At 36.2% G+C, this 20,639-nt stretch overlaps 1 protein-coding gene across 2 annotated transcripts in view; it reads left to right on the top strand.

Annotated features, from left to right (window-relative positions):
* Positions 1-20,639, top strand: part of HEATR4 (HEAT repeat containing 4) — a 102,459-nt gene that overhangs the window by 69,793 nt on the left and 12,027 nt on the right. For both annotated transcript variants that reach the window (XM_051977640.1, XM_051977641.1), the window contains exons 13-14: positions 13,903-14,092; positions 15,330-15,408. In XM_051977640.1, the coding sequence (XP_051833600.1) occupies positions 13,903-14,092; positions 15,330-15,408 (269 nt within the window). The remainder of the gene's footprint in view (positions 1-13,902; positions 14,093-15,329; positions 15,409-20,639) is intronic.

A 20,639-nucleotide genomic window follows, 5' to 3' on the forward strand; every position in this document is an offset into this window, starting at 1 on the left:
GAGAGAGAGAGAGAGAGAGAGAGAGAGAGAGAGAGAGAGAGAGAAAAGAATCTATATTGTAGGCAGAAGTAAGCCAAAAATAATTTTTTTATTAACTTATTTTCTAAACCCACATTTTTTTTATTTAAAGGGAGAAATATCCCAACTGAATTGTTGTTGTCCACAGTTGTCTGCAGAAAACCCTTCCCAATACAAGATATTTTGAAATAATGTTTTTAAGATTCTCGAACAAGAAAAATTTTACAAGACAATATCAAAAATCTACATAAGTCAGAGTAAGACACAAGTTAATGGTTTCATCTTCCCAGAACAAGAGTCATTTAATATTGCAAAATCAGTTTCCTATTCCCCAGGCTCCCCAGAGCTCTACTCTGATCACCCCACAGTTATCAGGAAGATCTCTTCCTTCTCTGAAGTAAATCATTAGCTGAATCCCTGCAGGGAACCTGGCAAGGCAAAGATCATAACTAGATGTACAGAATGTTCTAAGTTTGGTTTCTATTGATCTATTTTCAGGGCCCTTAACTTTCAATCTTGATTTTTCTAGTGGAAGGTGGCTCTTGTTTTTAATCACATAGATCAACTCCCTGTACATCTTGTACCTGAGAAACTTGCTGAAAAAAATTTCTCCCCAGCTAACCCTCCTTTCTAAATGTATCTGCATTAATTTTTTGTGCAGAATATTTTTAATAATATAATCCTAGGGGCAGCTAGGTGTGCAGGAGATGGAACACCACCCCTGAAGTCAGGAGGACCTGAGTTCAAATCTGACTCAGACACTTAACACTTCCGGGCTGTGTGACCCTGGGCAAGTCACTTAACCCCAATTGTCTCAGCAAAAATAAATAAATAAATGATAGTGTGATCCTGGAACCAAATTTGTCAAGAATTCTTCCTATCGCCATAGTTGTGAAAAGTTATCTCTTTCCTTAATGCTGTCATTTGTTTTGTTATGGCCTTTCAGACTAATCCTTGGACAACAGACCAATTTAACTAATCACAGAGAGGCATATCACCAGTAGGTAAACCACCTAGCAATAAAATTCTTTTGGCCACGACAACTCATTAAAAAAATAATTATTTTAAATGTCCCTTAGTCCTTCATGGCTTCCTCTTATCATGATAGTGATGGAAAGGAGTCAGAGAATGCTAAAAATGACCCAATTGTTTGACTATCAATGAACTAGCATTTGAGTATTGGTACTTTAAATGTGAGGCACTTGTCCAATTATTATTTAATGGACAATTGCTAGAGGAACCAAATCATATCAGCCTAAAGCAAAGCTTTTTACCTTTATTTTATGACTTGACACCCATTGGTAGTTTGGTTAGGCCTATGATCCCCTTCTCAAAATAAATGTTTTTTAAATAAAACACCTAGGATCACAGAGGAATCCAATTATATTGAAATAGTTATTAGTTGCATTTTGTTTTTTTTTTTAATTAAGTTTGTGATTAAGATTAAGATTTCTATGCAGGGCATCTGATTGTAATTAAGATTGATGTAATTTGGAACTGATCTTAGGACAGGGGTTCTTAATCTTTTTGTGGACCTCTTTGGCAGTTTGATGATATCTCATCTCTAGCCAGAATAATATTGTCATTGTTGAAAATAATAAATGAAGGAAATGCTGGATTTTAGTTGTAGGTTAGTGAAAAAATAAATATATACATATGTTTGTTTATAACTACATATATATGAGTATATATGTATATGTGTGTATATACACACACAGAATTAGCAAATGTGATTGCTGAGCCATGAACAGCAATACCCAGAGAATCATGGGAAATGGGAAAAGAATGAATGTTGTCCTAATTTTCAAATTTCAAAAAAGGAAAGAACCTTTTTTTGGTCTGAAAAGTTTCAGACAAGGAATTTGATCTCGATTCCTGGGACCGTTCTAGGATAGATTATTAACAATATGGTTAGTAAAGATCCTAAAAGAGAAATAGCAATTGCAAAGATCCAGCATAGCTTCCTCAAGAACATTACAGTGATCAACTTTATTTCCTTTTCTATTTCTCTTGGCAGAGCTATAGAGTTACAAGAACTCTATAGATATAATTTACCTAGATTTTTTTTTAGCATTTCATTTAATGAAATATCTCATTATGTTATTTTAGAAAATAAGGAGAGATGTAGACTAGCCAATAAATGCAGTGCAGGATTTGGAATGGATTGAATACCTAGTCTCAGAGCGTAATGGTTAATAGTTCAAAATCAGATTGGCAAGATGTTTCCATTGCTCAAGTAATCTATGCTTAACCTTATTTTTAAAAATAATTATATCAATGACTTGGCAAAAGTCATAAGTTGTTTATGTATCAAATTTGCAAATAATATAAAGCTAGGAGAGAAAATCAAACATACCAGATGATACAGTCAGGATACATCAAGTCAACAAACATGCATTTATTAGGGATCTACTATGTACCAGGCATTGTGCTAAGTGATGAGTTTACAAAGAAAGGCAAAATTAGGCCCTTATCTGCAAGTTCTCACAGTTTAATGAGGGAAACACCACATAAACAGCTGTGTACAAACAAGAGCTATACAAGATAAATTGGAGATTATCTCAGAGGAAAGGTATTCAGGTTAAGAAAAATCAGAAAAACTTCTTGCAGAAGGTAGATTTTAGCAGGGAATTAAAAATAGCAAGAAGGCAGAGATAAAGGAGTCACAGAAATGGAGGATTCAACCAGTGAAAATGCCAGGAATTGAAATATGTTTTGTGTAAGGAACAGCAAAAAAACTACTAATATCACTGGATCACAGAGAACTTGGAGGGTATGACTGAAAAGGTAGAAAGGAACCAGGTTATGAAAGGTATATTATTTGTTCTTGTAGGTAATAAGAAGCCAATAGAGTTATTAAATGGTTTATATGATTCTGCTAGGCTAAAAAATTGGGATGAGTCTAAGAGAATAGAGGTGCAATAGAGAGTGCCAGACCTGGAGTCAGTAACATTTAAGTTCAAATATGACCTCAGACCCTTGCTATATGACCTTGGGCAAGTCACTTCATCCTCTTTGCCTCAATTTCCTCATCTGTAAAATGAGATGGAGAAGGAAATGGCAAACCACTCCTGTGTCTTTGCCAAGAAAACTCCTAATTAAGATCACAGAGAGTTAGACATGACTGAAACAACTGAACAATAAGAAGATGAAATCCAATGTGGAAAAATGTCTAAAATCTTACATTTGGGTTAAAAAAATTAATCTTCACAAATATAAAATGTATATATGTATGTGGGGGAGAAGGGGAATAAAAGGAAGACAGACAATTGTTTGCTTAAAAAAGAAACATGGCATTTATTGGATTTAGGGTTCAATGAGAGTCAGCAGTATGATACAGCAAGCAGTCAAAAAACCCAAAAGCTAATGCAATATTATGGTTAAGTGGGTGATATATCTCCTGGTATCAGTCCTTCTTGGACTTTGCCTAATCAGGCCATATATGGAGAAATGTTCTGGGTACAGTTTAAGAAGGACAATAATAAACTGGACAACATGCAGAGGAAAGCAACCAAGATTGTGAAGAGTTTAGAGTCAATCACATCAAGATAAGCTGAATTTAGGGGTTGGCAAACTACAGCCTAAAGACCAAATCTTGACCAATCTGTTTTTGTAAAGTTTTACTGGAATTACTCTTAACTCAACAATCCTTGATTAAAATAAGAGATGACTCAAGAGAACATGATTTCTGTGTTCAAATTTTTTTTTAAATTTTTTTCCTGTTTGACTTCAGAAGTGAGCAATAGTTGGAAGTTATTGAGGCAGATTTATTGTTCTTGAATTATTTCAGTCATGCCTGACTTTTCATGACCCCATTTGGAGTTTTTCTTGGCAAAGATACTAGAGTTTGTTGTTTGCTTCTCCAGTTCATTTTGCAAATGAGGAAACCGAGGAAAACATCATTGAGTGATTTGCCCAGGGTCACACAGTTAGTGTGAGGATAGATTTGAACTCATGAAAATGAGTCTTCCTATTTCAAGTCCAGTGCTCCATCCATTGTCATATTTAACTGACCCCCTCGGCATATTTAACCTTGATGTAAAGAAAAAGTTCCTAACAATTAGAAGTGTCCAAAAGTGTTTAAAGATAATTGCACATGTATAACATATATCAAATTGCTTGCCTTCTTAACAAAGGAAGAAAGGGAAGGAATAAAGAATAAAATTTGGAACTCAAAAAAATTTTTAAATGAATACTACTGTGAACAAACATTGCTCATGTTGGGCATGAGAGCTAGATTTATTCCTAAAATATCAATGTTATTTATGATATGCCTTCATTCTTCTGATTTGTCAGACTCGTTTTCATCACTTACATATAACTTTGGGTTAAAAATGTTTTCCAAAAAAAAAATGCTGCTTTTCTCAAAATGTCAATCTTAATCTTGCTTTTTTACTGGTGATAATTAGATTTGTTTAAAAAAATAAGATAAGTATTGAAATCTAAAAACAAACAAAAAACAAAAATTAATGCTAAAATTGTTTTGACATTTACTTAGGTAAAAAATATTAAACAAAAGTGGTATGATATATAATCTATATCAAATATATATAACCTACATTAAATTGCTTGCTGTCTTGGGAAAGGAGGGAAGTAAGTAAGGTAAGAGGAAGGGAGAAAAAAAATTTGTAATTCAAAATCTTACAAAAATGATTGTTGAAAGTCATAAGAATAAAATACTATTTGAAAAAAGTAGACTGCTTAATCAATAGCTAGATTCCTTCTCACTGGATATCTTGAAGCAGAGGCTAGGTGATTACTTGTTAGATATGTTATAATGAGATTTCCTTCCATGTATGGGTTGGAATGGTATAGACATTAAGGTCTCTTTCAACTTTGGAATTCTGTGATTTTTATGCCCAGTTGGGAGAGCCCAGTCCCCCTTGTCCCCATCTTTCTAAATTGACTACAAACAGATAATAATACATGTTGCCATTACTTATGTTACTCCCAGGGCAAAGGCTTTCTTTAAATAATGGAAAGCAAAACTGCAATCTGCCCAGATCCCTTGGAGCTGACACTAGCATGTGGAATGTAACTGCTAGCTAGCATGATGAATGTGGAAATATTTTGCATCTTCTATTTCCATCTACTGGCACCTTCCCTACAGATTACCAATATGCCCAGATATGCTCCATCTTCTTTCTCCTTTCCCTCTTTGGAGGCAATTAGGAATTAAGTAATCTGCCCAGGCTCTTGCAGCAAGTGAGTGAGTGAGGTCAGTTTGAATTTAGGTCATCCTGACTCCAGGATGGTCCATTGCCTTATCTTGTTCAATAAATTAAGCAATCAATAAGGATTTATGAAGTGCGGACGAGGTGGTGCCATGGGGCACACAGTACCAGGCCTGAAGTCAGGAAAACTCATCTTCCTGAATTCAAATCCAGTCTCACACACATATTGGTTGTGTGACCCTGGATAAATTACTTAATCCTGTATGTCTCAGTTTCCTCTTCTAAGCTGGAGAAAGAAATGGCAAACCACTGCAGAATCTCTACTAAAAAAATCTCAAATGGGGTCAAAGAAATTCAGACACAACTGAACAACAACAACGTGCCAGGCTCAGTGCTGAGCACTGTTTAACAATAATAACCAGATTGGAGTCACTTCACTGAGCCAACTAACTACCCAGATGTATTAAAAAAAAATCCAAATCCAGATTTTTCACTTGACTTACATAACCATTCTCACGTCCATCTATTTCACCTCTTTTCTTTGCTAAACTCTTTAAAGAGCCTTCTGCCTCATCACCCATTTATTTCTCAATCTCTTTCAACCTAATTCTCTTTTCTTTTTTTTTTTTTTTTTTTGCTGAGGCAATTGGGATTAAATAACTTGCCCAGTGACAACCTAATTTTCAAGTGTAATTGTTCTAAGATTATTTCTTTAATGCTAAATGTGAATACCTTCCTCCATTTCCAATCTCCTCATCTTCTTGATTTTTGACAGTACTGACCAGCTCCTCTCTTCCTCTTGCCTTCTCTGATCCTCTCTCCTGATTTTCCTCCAAGTCTTTAGTAGATCCTTCTTAATCTTTTTTTTTAAATCACTTTTACATGTGGTTCATCCACCTGGATCCTTTTGTGCAGTGCCTCTTGGTACTCTGTCCTGGGACATTTTTTTTTTCCTTTACTCTTTCTCATGATGAATTCAACAGTTCTCATGAATTTCATTATCACATCTATGAAAATGACTTCTAAATATATATATAGTTTGCTCATTAGGGGTTGTGCTGGTCCATTGCCTTATCTTGTTCAATAAATTAAGCAATCAATAAGTATTTATGAAGTGCGGACTAGGTGGTGCCATGGGGCACACAGTACCAGGCCTGAAGTCAGGAAAACTCATCTTCCTGAATTCAAATCCAGTCTCACACACGTATTGGTTGTGTGACCCTGGATAAATTACTTAATCCTGTATGTCTCCGTTTCCTCTTCTAAGCTGGAGAAAGAAATGGCAAACCACTGCAGAATCTCTACTAAAAAAATCTCAAATGGGGTCAAAGAAATTCAGACACAAACAACAACAACGTGCCAGGCTCAGTGCTGAGCACTGTTTAACAATAATAACCAGATCTTAGACAATTCTACATTATTTCCAAGGGCTATGCATTCTACCCAACACCATTGGGCCTTGTGAAGAAAGTCTAATCCCTCTAAAGATCCCAGTATTTGACCCTTGGTACTTCTAGGTGCTGTTACTCTTACAGATAGAAAGGCTTGTCTTACTAAAGTAAGGGAATGGTCTGTGTAGAATTATTCAGTTAATCTCTTATGGTTGATGCTGGGAAAATACTGGGAAAGAGCTTAATTCCTAACATTACTCTTGAACCCTATTCTTTTTTTTTTTTTTTTGAAGATAACTCAATTCTATGTGCAAATATCTCTTACAAATGATTAGGAGGTAAAGAAAGTCTCTTCAGAATGTGAAAAGAATTTTCAAACAAATTCCAACTTCTCTCTTCTAAGAATTACAATTACTGAACTCTATTCTTGACAAGGATGTCCCATAGGTGTCTTAAACACAGAAGGTCTAAAATGGAAGCCATTGTCATCCCCACTGAAGTCATTTCTCCTCCAAATTTCCCTTTTTCTTTTGTAGGCAACATCATCCTTTTTATTGATCAAGTTCACAATCTCAGAGCAACCTTTGATCCTTTCTAAGGGAGGTAGTCTTATAGGATGGCTCTAGAATTCAAGAACTTAGGATCAAATCTTATCTCTGATTCTTACTCTCTGAACAAACTTGGGTCCTCATTTGTATAATGCCACAAGGAGATCAGATGATGTCTAAGTTTATTATGTTCATATAAAAACTCTCCTTCATTCTTCATAGTTATTCATTTGCCAAGTCTTATCAATTGTACTTCCACTTCTCTCACATCCATCTCTTTTGTTCTATTCATATTGCTACTAGTAAGATTCTGGATTATTTTAACAGTCAATTAGTCAACAAGCTTTAAATGCTTATTATATGCCAGGCAAAGTGCAGAGTATACAAAGAAAGGCAAAAACATGGAACTTAGTTTCTAATGAGGGAGACAATATGAAAAAAAATCATATATATAAAATAGGATAATCTTTAAAGGAAGGCACTAGTGGGGAGAGGGAGGGAGAGGAAGAGAGCCTGGGAAAGGTATCTTGTAGAAGCGAAGGTTTGAGCTAAGCCTCCTAACTGATCTCCCTGTTTCTTCCATCTGCCATCCATCTATTTCTTATATCTGTCAAGATAATTTCACACATTTAACCTATATTGGATTATTTGCTGACTAGGGGAGAGAAGAGAGGAGGAGAGAGCGAAAACACAGGGTTTTGCAAGGATGAAGGATGAAAACTATCTTTGCATGTATTTTGAAAAATAAAAGGCAATAATAATAATAATCTTCATAAAGCACAAATCTGACCTTGAGACACCCAGGTAATGCAAGGGATAGAGCACTGTACCTGAAGTCACAAAGATATAAGTTCAAATTCACCCTCAGACACTAGCTAGGTGATCTTGGACAAGTCACTTAGCCTACCTCAGTTTCCCTGACTTCCAAGGTTGTTGCTAAATCCAAATGTGATATTTGTAAAGACCTGGAACAAAGTAGGCATTTAACAAATGTTTATTGTTGATTGATGATGATGATGGTGGTGGTGATGATGATGATGATGTCACTGCTTTGCAAAAACAAAAAACAAAAAAACAACTCACTGTGGTTCTCAATTCTGTCCTGGATTAAAATGTAAACTTCTCAGCTTGACATTTAACCAAAACCTGATTCTCATCTTTCTTTCTAGTTCTCTGTCACATTAGTGCCCTTCACACAATCTATATTCCAGGTAATAGATTTACAGCATATTCCCTGAATTTGACCTCCCATTTTCTACTTGAGTATGTTCCAACAGGCTGCCTATAAGGCACTCATATTCTCATCCCTACCCTTCAAAACTTCTCCTGCAAGGCTCAGCTCAGGTTCCCAGTTTGCAAAGCCTTCAACTATCAAGATACCTGAAGTTTACGCACCCACATATGGATGAGAATAAGGAAATGCTATGAAGAACTCGACAAGATTCCTCCTGCCCCCAAAACCAAGTTATCATATATTTTGATAATCAGTGATTTTGTGGTGAAGGTAAGCACAGGCAATTGTGCAGAAAAATAGGGTTCAGGTTTAAGAAACAAAGGGAGGAAACAAGCATGTGTTAAAGTCTACTTTGTGCACTTGACAAATATCTCATTTCATCCTTACAATCACCCTGGGAAGCAGGTACTATTTATTGTTGTTTAGTGGTTTTTCATGGGCATCTCTTTATGACACCATTTGGGGTTTCCTTGGCAGGGATATCGGAGTGATTTGCCATTTCCATTGCCAGCTTATTTTACAGATGAGGGAACTCAGGTCTTCTTGACTCTAGGCCTGATATTCTAACCACTGCACCATTTAGCTCGCCTACCTAGTTGCATAAAAGGGGCTAACTTGCTTTGATAGAGAAAGTTTCCTTACCTGGGAGTTCCCTATACTAGCAAAATGCTAAGTCTTATTCCTATTCCTACTTTTATCCAGAAGAGAGTTGGAAAGTGATTGATATGTTATTGTTCTGTCAATTAGTTGTATGATCCTGTGGAGATTAGATAGATATACATACATATGTGTATATGTACACACATGTGTGTATGTGTATTGCCTATATTGTGTGTATATGTATGTATTATGTGTGTGTGCATTGTGAGATTGTGTATATGTGTATCTATATGCATATATGCGATGTATTGCATTATATAGATAAAAATGCATGTGTATGTATGTATATATACATATGTATATATGTATGTATATCTTTGTAATGGATACAGTGAGCACCAAATAGAATCATTTTTAAAAATTAAATTGTATCTTAACAGACCAAAAATGAGAGGTTGCTGATAATTGCCTTCTTCTTCTTCTTTTTTTTTTTTTTTTATAAAAGCTTTTATTTTCAAAACATATGCTTGGATAATTTTCAACATTCACCCTTGCAAAACCTTGGGTTCCAAATTTTTCTCCCTTCCTTCTCCCCACTCCCTCCCCAGAGAGCAAGTAATCCAATATATGTTAAACATATGCAAATGAATTGCCTTCTATGTGCAGTCAGATAGCCAACTAATTAAAACCAAGCCTCAAATCAAAATCAATGTAGAAGAAAAGCTTAAAATGAGATGACACTGTGAATATTACAGTGTCTGACAAGCCATCCACAAAGAACATTGGGGAATGAAAAAAGGCAAAGAATATCTGGATTACTTTCACTACCAAAGTTTACTATATCTACTACTGACGTTTAACTAAAGCAAAAGTCACCCCATCATAAGACGCTGGATAATGTGTTGGCCAACAACATGTGATCTCCTTGCCAAAGGGAAAGAGATGGTAGCCAAACAAGCGATCTCCTTGCCAAAGGAAAAGAGATGGTAGCCAAAAGATTTCAGTTCAGTTGTTTGTCAATCATGACTTTTTTGGTTCTCTTGGCAGAGATATTGGAAGGTTTTGCCACTTTCTTCTCTAGCTCATTTTACAGATTAGGAAACTGAAGCAAACAGGATTAAGTGTCTTGCCCAAGGTCACATAGTAAGGATTTGAGGTCAACTGTGAACTCAGGAAGATGAGTCTTCCTGACTCCAGGCCTGGCTCACTAGCCCCTGTGCCACCTAGCTGCCCATAATAAAAGGATTAGACTACAAACTAATTTTTACTTTTTATTACTGTAATTAATTGTAATAATTATTAATTATTACTGTAATGTGAACGGTTCTAGAGGGCTCACTTTTCTATAAACACTCCAGCAAAGTTGTAAGAAAGCCCTCTCTAAAGAAATAATAATAATAATAAAGAAAACTAAAGGCTGTTATAATAGCAATAGATTCTTCCATCCGCTCCAGGACTGCACATGGAGACTCCCTCCAGGCATTCAGAGTGGAGATGAGGCACAAAGACCAGGGGCCCAAAGCCAGTGGGATCCTGGCTGGTCCGAGGGTTTCTGAGCAGCAGGGGCCCTAATTCCCATAGATCAATGCACATGGGAAAAGGACTAGGACTGTCACACACCTGAGGCCTTTTGAGGCCTGCAGGCAGGGCCTAGTGCAGGTCAGGGCCTAGTCTAGCCACAGAATTTCAGCATCCACACTGCAGGGGGACAGGACACAGCAGGAAATTCCTTATTTGAATCAAGGATGGAGGAGAAAGTAATGTATCTCCTTCACACAGAACCCCAATCCAAAAACTGAGGCTGGAAACATGAAGAAATAGAAGGAAATGCTGAGAACAGTGAAGAAATACTTGTAGTTGAGAAGCTCAAGAGATTAACCTCTTCCACCAAGAACAAGTCTTAAAAGGGGGAAAAAAAATAACTTGGCCATAAGGACTATATCTAAGAGAAATAAGCAAGAGATTTAAAAATAAATTAATTAAATTATAAATTAAATATTTAGAAGAAAATTGGGAAGATAATAGACTACAGATTTATTTGTAAAACATAATGGACCCCAAAGAGATACTAAAGAAAGGAAAGGGACCTGTATGTGCCAAAATGTTTGTGGCAGCCCTGTTTGTAGTGGCTAGAAGGTGGAAAATGAAAGGATGTCCATCAATTGGAGAATGGTTGAGTAAATTGTGGTATATGAATGTTATGGAATATTATTGTTCTGTAAGGAATGACCAGCAGGATGAATACAGAGAGGACTGGCGAGACTTACATGAACTGATGCTGAGTGAAATGAGCAGAACCAGGAGATCATTATATACCTCAACAACGATACTGTTTGAGGATGTATTCTGATGGAAGTGGATTTCTTCGATAAAGAGAGCCTTAATTGATCAAAGATGGACAGAAGCAGCTACACCCAGAGAAAGAACACTGGGAAATGAATATAAACTGCTTGCATTTTTGTTTTTCTTCCCGGGTTATTTATACCTTCTGAATTCAATTCTCCCTGTGCAACAAGAAAACTGTTCGGTTCTGCACACATATGTTGTATCTAGGCTATACTGCAACCCATTCAACATGTAAAGGACTGCTTGCCATCTGGGGGAAGGGGTGGAGAGAGGGAGGGGAAAAATCGGAACAGAAGTGAATGCAAGGGATAATGCTGTAAAAAATTACCGTGGCATGCATTCTATCAATAAAAAGTTATTTAAAAAAAAAAAAAACATAATGGAAGAAAAAAATGAAACCTTGGCTGTGAAGATGAAAAAATAGCCCTTCTTTTCTTCTTTGGAGAAGTAGATGACTAAGTTTATAGAACATAATTTAAATTGCCAGACTTGGTTGGGGTGTTCATTGATTTTTTTTATAATACCTTCTTTTTCTTTCTTTTTTTTTTATTTCTCATTACTGGGTATGGCTTGCTTCACTATTTCAAGTGAAAGTGATACAAAAATGAATGTTCTAAATGTATATTTTTAAATTCTTGGTTACCCAGTTGGAAAGAAGAACAATTATTTCTAGGAATACATCAGCCCATTCTAAGGACTCTTCAGCTGTTTGCCCTGAAGCATAAGCCACAACTTACTAGGCACAATAAAAAATGGACTTTTAAATTGCCAGACTTGGTTGGGGTGTTCATTGATTTTTTTTATAATACCTTCTTTTTCTTTCTTTTTTTTTTTATTTCTCATTACTGGGTATGGCTTGCTTCACTATTTGCTCATAGAGCACAGCACCTTCTCAGATGAGAGCCTGCCATACTGGATAGTTCTGTACCAGGGTCTCCCATGTCATATAATTGATCTTCTAAAATTCTTACATAAGACCTTGGGAGCACCCTTGTAGCACTTTTTTGACCACCTTGTGAGTGCTTGCCCTGTGTGAGTTCTCCCTAAATTTCTTTTCTTTTCTTTTCTTTTTTTTTTGGCGAGCAGACATTTGACATTCCAACAATGTCACCAACTCAACAGAGTTTTTATTTATTCTTCAATAAAGTTGGAATGTTTGTAAGTTGAGTTTGAGAAAGGACCTCAGTGTCTAATATCTTATCCTGCCAGGTGATCTTCAGTTTTTCTGAGACAATTCAAATGGAAGCCATTATGCAGGAATCCAAAACCATTCGCAGCTGAAGAGTCCTTAGAATGGGCTGATGTATTCCTAGAAATAATTGTTCTTCTTTCCAACTGGGTAACCAAGAATTTAAAAATATACATTTAGAATATTCATTTTTGTATCACTTTCACTTGAAATAGTGAAAGCCCTGTGATGATAGGTGAGTGATGAAGCAGCAGCAATGGGGATACACCAGGAGCTGTGGTCACAGCCCTGCACACAGGGGCCCAGGCCACACGGCCTCACTCGAAACCCCAGGAGGATTTGGCAGCCTCTGGGTAGCTGAGCAACCTTTTAAGGGTGAAACAAGGCTGTCAAATGAAGGCCAGATTACTGAAGTGGGAGCTGGATACACAAGTAAACAAGAGGTAAAAGACAGTTCCATTTTCTGCCTTCAAGGGGCTTACAGTCTAATGGGGGAGATAACATGCAAACAAATAAATATAAAGTAAGTTATATACAGGATAAATAGGAAATAATTAAGAGAGAGTAAACCCTGGGAAAAGAGGATTTGAGGAAGACAGCTGCTTTCTTCTTTGACACATATTATTAGTAGATTAATAGAGGCTCAGCTCAAAGCATGTGAAATAAATATGTTCTATTCTCCTTCTAAGAACTCTCTCCTAGCATAATTTTGTACCAACAGTAAGAGTTGTTGGAAAGTATTTTTTTATTTAATAGTTTTTCCCCAGTTATATTCAAAACAAAACAAAAAAACTTATGAGTGTTTCTAAAATTTTTGAGCTCTCAGTTCTCTCCCTTATCCACACCCACAATTAAGAAACCACTTGTGAAGTTATACAAAAAATTTTCATCAAAATCAAGTTGTGGAGGGGAAAAAAAAAACATAGACCTATGAAGTATATTTTAACTTGCTAGAAAGAAAGGAAAAGAAATGATAGTAAATCTCCATCCCACTCCCCACTAAAACTAATTTATGTTTCTTATCCCCTTGAGGTCTAAGGTATCAAAACTAGAAAACCTGATAAACTATCCAAGCTCATTTGCTAATGTAACTGAAGAATTCTAGAAACAATGTTTGGGCCAGTTGGGTGGCACAGCGACTGACCCTAGAATCAGGAGGGTCACTTAAATCATATTGTCTCTACAAAAAAAGGAAAGTAAACCAATGTTCACTCTCCCTTCTCTTTTTCCCATTCTAAAATGAAGAATAATAATAGTGATAAGGTTCACGAAGAAAGTCATTTTTGCCCTTCAAATCACACCAAACCTACCTATTTCTATTACTCATGAAGCTCCCTAACTGGTTCTGAGAATGAAGCTATAGTCTAAGTGACAAAGAATGATTGTTGTCTCTTCTTGGCAGCTTTGGGGATGATTGGGCAAGTAAGTCCCCAGCTAATAGAGCTCTTGCTCTGGGCTATCCACTATGAGGATGAGCCAGGGGTGCGTTTGGAAGCCTGTAGAAGTATCATTGCCCTTCAACTTCAGGGAGACCAACTCCGAGACATCTTCCTAGATGTACTCCTCCTGGAGAGCCATGAAGCTGTTCTTCGGTAAGCCTTCTAGCACAAAGATGTAAAACTGGATGCGGGAGTGGGGGAAAGAATTTATAGAACGTTTACTATGCCAGTCACTGTGCTAAGTGCTTTACAAATATTATCTCTCTGACTCAAACCAGTTCTAATTGTTCAGTGATGAAGAAAACCATATATACCCAGAGAGAAGCCTGTGGGAACTGATTGTGGACCACATCATAGCATTTCCATGTTTTCTGTTATTGTTTGCTTGCATTTTGTTTTCCTTCTCAGGTTTTTTTTTCTTTCTTTCTAGATCTGATTTTTCTTGTGCAGCAAGATAACTGTATAAATATGTATAAATATATTGGACTTAACATATATTTTAACATATTTAACATGTATTAGACTACCTGCCATCTAGGAGAGGGGATGGGGGGGGAAAAGGGGAAAATTTGGAATAGAAGGTTTTGCAAGGGTCAGTATTGAAAAATTACCCATGCATATGTTTTGTAAATAAAAAGCTTTCATAAAAATAAATAAATAAAGATAAGGGGGGGAAAAACCCAAATATTATATCTCTTGATACTCATAACAACCCTGGGAGGTAGGTGCTATTATTTTTCCCTGTTACTAAGGAAATTTAGGCAAATAGGGTCGTTATTTGCCCAGGGTCGTAGTTATTAAGTGATTAAAGCTGGATTTGAATGTAGGCCCAGAATATTACTCACTATATCACCTAGCTGCTAAAAAAAAAAAAAAAAATCTAATCCAATTCCCTCATTTGTAAGCTGAAAAAACTGAAGCCCTAAGGTCACAAAAGAGTGAGAGATGGGATCTGTATCCTGAGCATCTGACTACTCTTTCTACCACACTATGCTGACTCCTACAAGTCTCAGAGCCTACCTACTCCATAAAATACATCTCCTGATAGCCTGTTCAAAGGACATCCAGAGTCTCACTTGATAGGATGTTCCTTTTCCTCCCAGGCTGCTTAATTAAGAGTATAGACATGGGTCCACCCTTTGCCAGATCATTGGACCTCCAAATACCACACACAGCTAGAAGCTGTTCCCAAGATCACAGGTCGTTGGAGAAACTTCATTGTCAAGTAAGTAATCTCTTCTTCTGATCAGTGTTGCCTCTCTTACCTCATGAAATAAGAAGAGATATACTACCTAACATTTATTGTTGTACAATTGGGTTTTTTGCTCTGAAGATTCTCGAGTTTCTTTCCTGTAAGGTCTCCTATTTTGTTTGTTTGTTTGTTTTTTAGGGAAATAAACACTGCAATGAAGATTCTTAACTTAAAAGATAAAGGAAACCAAGTGATGCTTCAACTGATCAAGAACAAGGTAGACCTATGGAGGCTGTGTTCATGGTTGGAAATTGCATCTCCAGGGTCTTTGGCAGACGTGTACCCCCTTTGTCCCATTTGTATACAAACATATACTACATACATTACACACCTGTACACCTCTCTCCCACTCTCTTAATTGTAGTGCCTTCTACGAATGACATTCACTGTATCCCGTATGTAGATTATCTGAACACAGCTCTTTGCATGTGGTCTCCCATGTTAGATTATTAGCTTCTTAAGGGAAAGATATCTTTTGCCTTTTTATATCCCCAGCACTTAGAATGATACCTGGCAAATATTAGACACTTAATAAATGTATATTGACTGATTTACATAAGTAAATCTATATAACATATAGGGATATTTATACATATATGGATATAACGTGTTAAATATATTTATATAAATCAGTCAATAAACATTTATTATATGTACATTTTATACATACTGTATGTATATATGTACATGAACACATACATGTGTGTTTGTATAAAAATATATTATAGAAATATAGGAACACATGACTTATGTGTCCATACTTCTCCCCATTTACACATAGATGTTAATAAATATCTTGGGCTGCAAAAAATTCGTCCATAATTAGGTGAAGTTTTATTCCTAGAAAGTAATCCTGCCATCTAGATTTTTAGTGGGTAGCTGTCCAACAGTAACATCCTTGTTAATTTTTTTAAGGCAAGTATAGTTAATTGACTTGTCCTGGGTTACATAGCTAGTAAGTACTTGAGGCCATATTTGAACCCAGGTCCTCCACTGGACCCCCAGTTGCTTCTCATTTTTTTAAAGCTTTATTGCTAAATCAATAAAAAGGCAACTAGATGAAAATATATAAAATGCTGGGCCTGTAGTTTGGAAGATCTAAGTTCAAATCTAGCCTCCCTTAATAGCTATAAGATTTTTCTGTTGGCCATAAGAGCCTGCTGGTTTGTGGCTATGTGAAGAGAGAAAATGGGACATATACTAGAGAATTCCAAAATTATCTTCCTTAAGAAAAATGTGTGTATATTTGTACGCACACATATTATGTATAATATGTTACACAAACTATATTATTTTTAACATAATTTATATATGCATGTGTTTCCATATCCATATCCATATATACCTAAAATTCTATATCATCTTTTTAATCAAAGTCAAAAGACTTAGACCTAGTCCCATTCTTTTCTTTTATAGATGATGAACCTGAAACCCTGATTAGTTGTGACATTCATAGTCACACAACTGTTAAATAGCAGATCTGGAATTCATATCCAGGTCTCCATTTCCAAATCTAGAGCTTTTCCCACATAACTGCTATAATAACTTTTCAGCACAATACCTTAAAGGCCAGAATACAACCAACATTTGTGCAAATACCTACTGTGTGAGGAATACTGAACCAGGACTGGAGGAGGTACAAAGTTAAGGTAGGACACCATGTCCTATCCTTAATTAAACCCACAGTCTAATAAGACAGTAAGATTTTAACGAAAATAGTTATAATAAACAATATAATATGATAAACCCATTACAGAGTTTAAAAGAAAAGTGCTAAATGAGAAGGGCATGATGAAGTAGGGGGACTGAGGAAGACTTCTCAGAGAAGTAGGCATTTAATTGCATTTTAAGGATGGATAAGTATTCAAAAGGAAAAGAGAAAGGAGTGCATTTCATGCCTAGGATACAAACTGAGCATTGGCAGAGGGCTATAAGTCCAGGGGTTGGAGAGAGAGCTGACAGATAGGGAGAAGGGAGAAGGAACGGGAGCATCCAAATAAGCAAAGAATTATGCAGTCTGGCCAGAGGGTCAAGCATATGAAGAAGTTGTACTATAAGCATGAAAAAATAAGGTCATAAATACCTGACAGAGAAGTTCACAATTTACCTTGTAGACAACAGAGAACCCCTGGATATTTCTGACTGGTGACATCATCAAGTCTTTGCATAAGAAAAATTATTCCAACCATAACATAAAAGATGGATTAGGGAAAGGGGATGTGGAATCCTTTAGGGAGATTATGGTAGTAGTCTAGACTAACAGTTCTCCAAGTATGGTCTAGGGATCCTCAGGAGTCCACAAGATCTTTTTCGAGGGTCTGTGAGGTCAATTCTATTTTCATAATGCTAGGATGTTTTCATTGCTAAAATGGTAAATAATCTACAGATATATCCCACATAAAAAAAACTCTCTGGGAAGGGGAAAGGGATCCCTAGTAATTTTTAAGAATATAAACAATTCCTGAAACAAAAGGTTGGCTTAGGCAGATGGTGGCAATGGGAATAAAAGGAGAGGAGGAGATGTAGAAAGAACAGAAATAAAGGGGGGGAAAAATCTTAAGGTTATGGACAGGTGAGAGTATGTAATTAATGATACTGCCACAGAAATAAATGATGACGTCAAAAAGGTTTGGAAGGTCTGATTATTAATACTGTTTATTAAAATTCAGTGTGCAAAAGGCCCATAAAAGCAAAGCTTCTCTTTAGATATGAGTCTGCAGACTCATGATGAAAAATGCTATATATTTCAAGAAAGAATTGATGGGAGTTTGAAGGACGATCAAGGCATACTATTTTCACTTTTTTTTTTGGGGGGGGGTGCTTTCTCCCACTTTGGGTCTATGTCTTCTTTTACAACATGACTAAGATGGTATAACCTATATCAAATTGTTTACCATTTCAGAGAGGGAAGCAGTAAGGAAGAAAATTTGGAACTCAAAGTTTAAAAAAAAAAAAAGGATGTCAAATTGCCTTTACAAGTAATTGAGGAAAAATTGTATATATATATATGGAAAAATTGTGTGTGTGTGTGAGTATATATATATATTTAAAGATAGATGTCTGGGAACAGCTAGATGGAGCAATGGATAGAGAACTGGCCCTGAAGTCAGTGAAACTTGAGTTCAAATCTGGCCTTAGACACATAATACTTACTAGCTGTGTGACCCTGGGCAAGTCACTTAACTTCAATTGTCTCATTTAAAAAAAAAAAAGATATGGGATGGGTTGGGCAATCTGGAAGAAATTCAAGATTGAAGATAAAGTTATTGGAGTTATCTTTGTAGAGATAGTAGTTGAAATTATTGGAGGGAAAGAGATCGCTAAGAGAAGAGATGGAGGACAGAGACAAAGCAAATGAGGAGCAAGCCAGAGAAAGTAGAATGAGGATAATAATGTTAATGCTCAAAAGACAGCATGATATAGCAAATAGCTAAAGGTATTTGACTAGCCTTGGGATCAGGGAGATCCAAGTTCAGAGCCCACCTTTTCAGATTGCAAAAAAATAAAATACTTTTAAAAGGCCTGCCTCTGAAACAGACTAGCCGTATGGTTACATGCAAATTATTTAAATGCTCAGTGCTCTCTGTCAGCATTCTAAGTTACAAAAGAACTCATTTTCATTGACAAGTTTCTACATTAGGAGTTGATGACATCAGTGAAATCACAGGTCCAGATCAAAACAAACAAAACCTCCTATTTCTGTATGCTTGTAAAGTACCTTATATACTTTATCCCATTTAAGTCTCACTATAGCCCTGTCAAATATCCCATTTTACAGATGAAAAAACGGGCACAGAGAAACAAAAATGACTTTGTCCAAGATTACATAGTAAATGCAGTCAAAATTTGAACAGGAGTTGGCTTCCAACTCCAAGTCGGCTCTTTCCACTATGAAATTCTAATTTTTATCTATTCCTAACATGTGCTCCATTCTCAAATCAGTTAAAACAATCATCAATCTGAGACTAGAATTCACCTAAGGGGCCAACTTGTCCAATCTTCTCATTTTAAAATTGGGAAAGTGAGATTCTGAGAGAAATTAACTGAATGAACTCTTCCTATCTTTCCAATCTATTTATACCCGAGTCTGCTTACGACATATTCTAGGATTCAGTCACTAGCAATGTCAGTGTTTCTCCCACATGATGTATCATCTGCTGAGGACATTTTCATCCCCTCCCCAAGCTATTCTCTGCCTATTAGTTTCCTTGGCTTTCTTCAAGTCCCAGCTAAAGTCTTTCCATCTGCAAGAAACTTTTCCCATTTTTCCTTAATTTTAGTACCTTCCCTCTGACTCAACCCTAGTTTGAGGGATTGGGAGAAAGGAATAAACTTGTATACCTACTTTGTGCCAGACACTGTGCCAAGCATTTAATAAATGTGATTTACTGATGTGATCCTCAAAACCCTTATAGCTTATAAGCTAGATGCTCTTTTCCCCTTTTTTTCAGTTGAGGAAACTGAGGCAAACAGAGGTTAAGTGATTGCCAAGGATTCCCCAGCTGCTAAGTGCCTGAGGCTAAATCTGAACTCAGGTCTTCCTGACTTCTGAGGCTGGATCCTGTGTATTTTTGCTGTACATAGCTTATTTGTAGATTTTTTAAGTCTCCACCATTAGACTGTAATTGTCTTGAGGATTGGACCTAGTTTGTTGTTTTTGTCTTTCTTCCTATCCCCAATACTTAGAACAAAGTCTGGTACACAGAAGACATTTAATAAATGCTAACTGATTGCTACTTGCCCAAGGACACACTAGTAAGTTACTGAGCTCATCTTTAAACCCAAAGTCCTTGGACTTCAAAAGCTAAATTTTCCATGGTGCCTCTTTTGTCCTATTTCACAGGGCAGGCATTTCTTAATTTCAGAGTTGCTACTGAAATAAACCAAAACTAAAGGTATAAAAGCAATTTGAAATATTAAAATCATCTATATCATAGTGCCTAGCAGAGAAAGCACTCGATTAATTTAATGGATTTGAATTTTTAAAAGCTTTACAAGTGCAAAGTTTTTGTTATTTTGCACAATGCCCAGAAATTAGGAATATTCAAAAATCTAGCATATTTATTTCAGACAATTAGTTCTCATTTGACACCCTTAAATAAAATGTCTATAAAGCCAAAATAAAAATTTTCATTAGTAATTCTGAAAAATGTCCAAGCAGCTCAAAAGTTCATCAAATTCTTCAGGTTGGCAAAATTTAGTAATCATTCTGACCCAATTTCCTTTAGAATCAACTACTGTTTCAGGAACAAACTTGATTTCCTATCTGGAGACCTAGAAGTGATTATGTTCCAGAATAAATTGTGTTACAATTACATTACATCCAGAACATTACAATAAGGCAACTGGGTGATGTAACAGATAGACCTCAGCATCTGAAATCAGTAAGACCGGAGTTCAAACTGGCCTTAGTTACTTCGTTCTATGATTCTGGACATGTCCTTACTT

Source organism: Antechinus flavipes, chromosome 2 (genome assembly GCF_016432865.1).
Source record: "Antechinus flavipes isolate AdamAnt ecotype Samford, QLD, Australia chromosome 2, AdamAnt_v2, whole genome shotgun sequence".
NCBI lineage: Eukaryota > Metazoa > Chordata > Mammalia > Dasyuromorphia > Dasyuridae > Antechinus > Antechinus flavipes.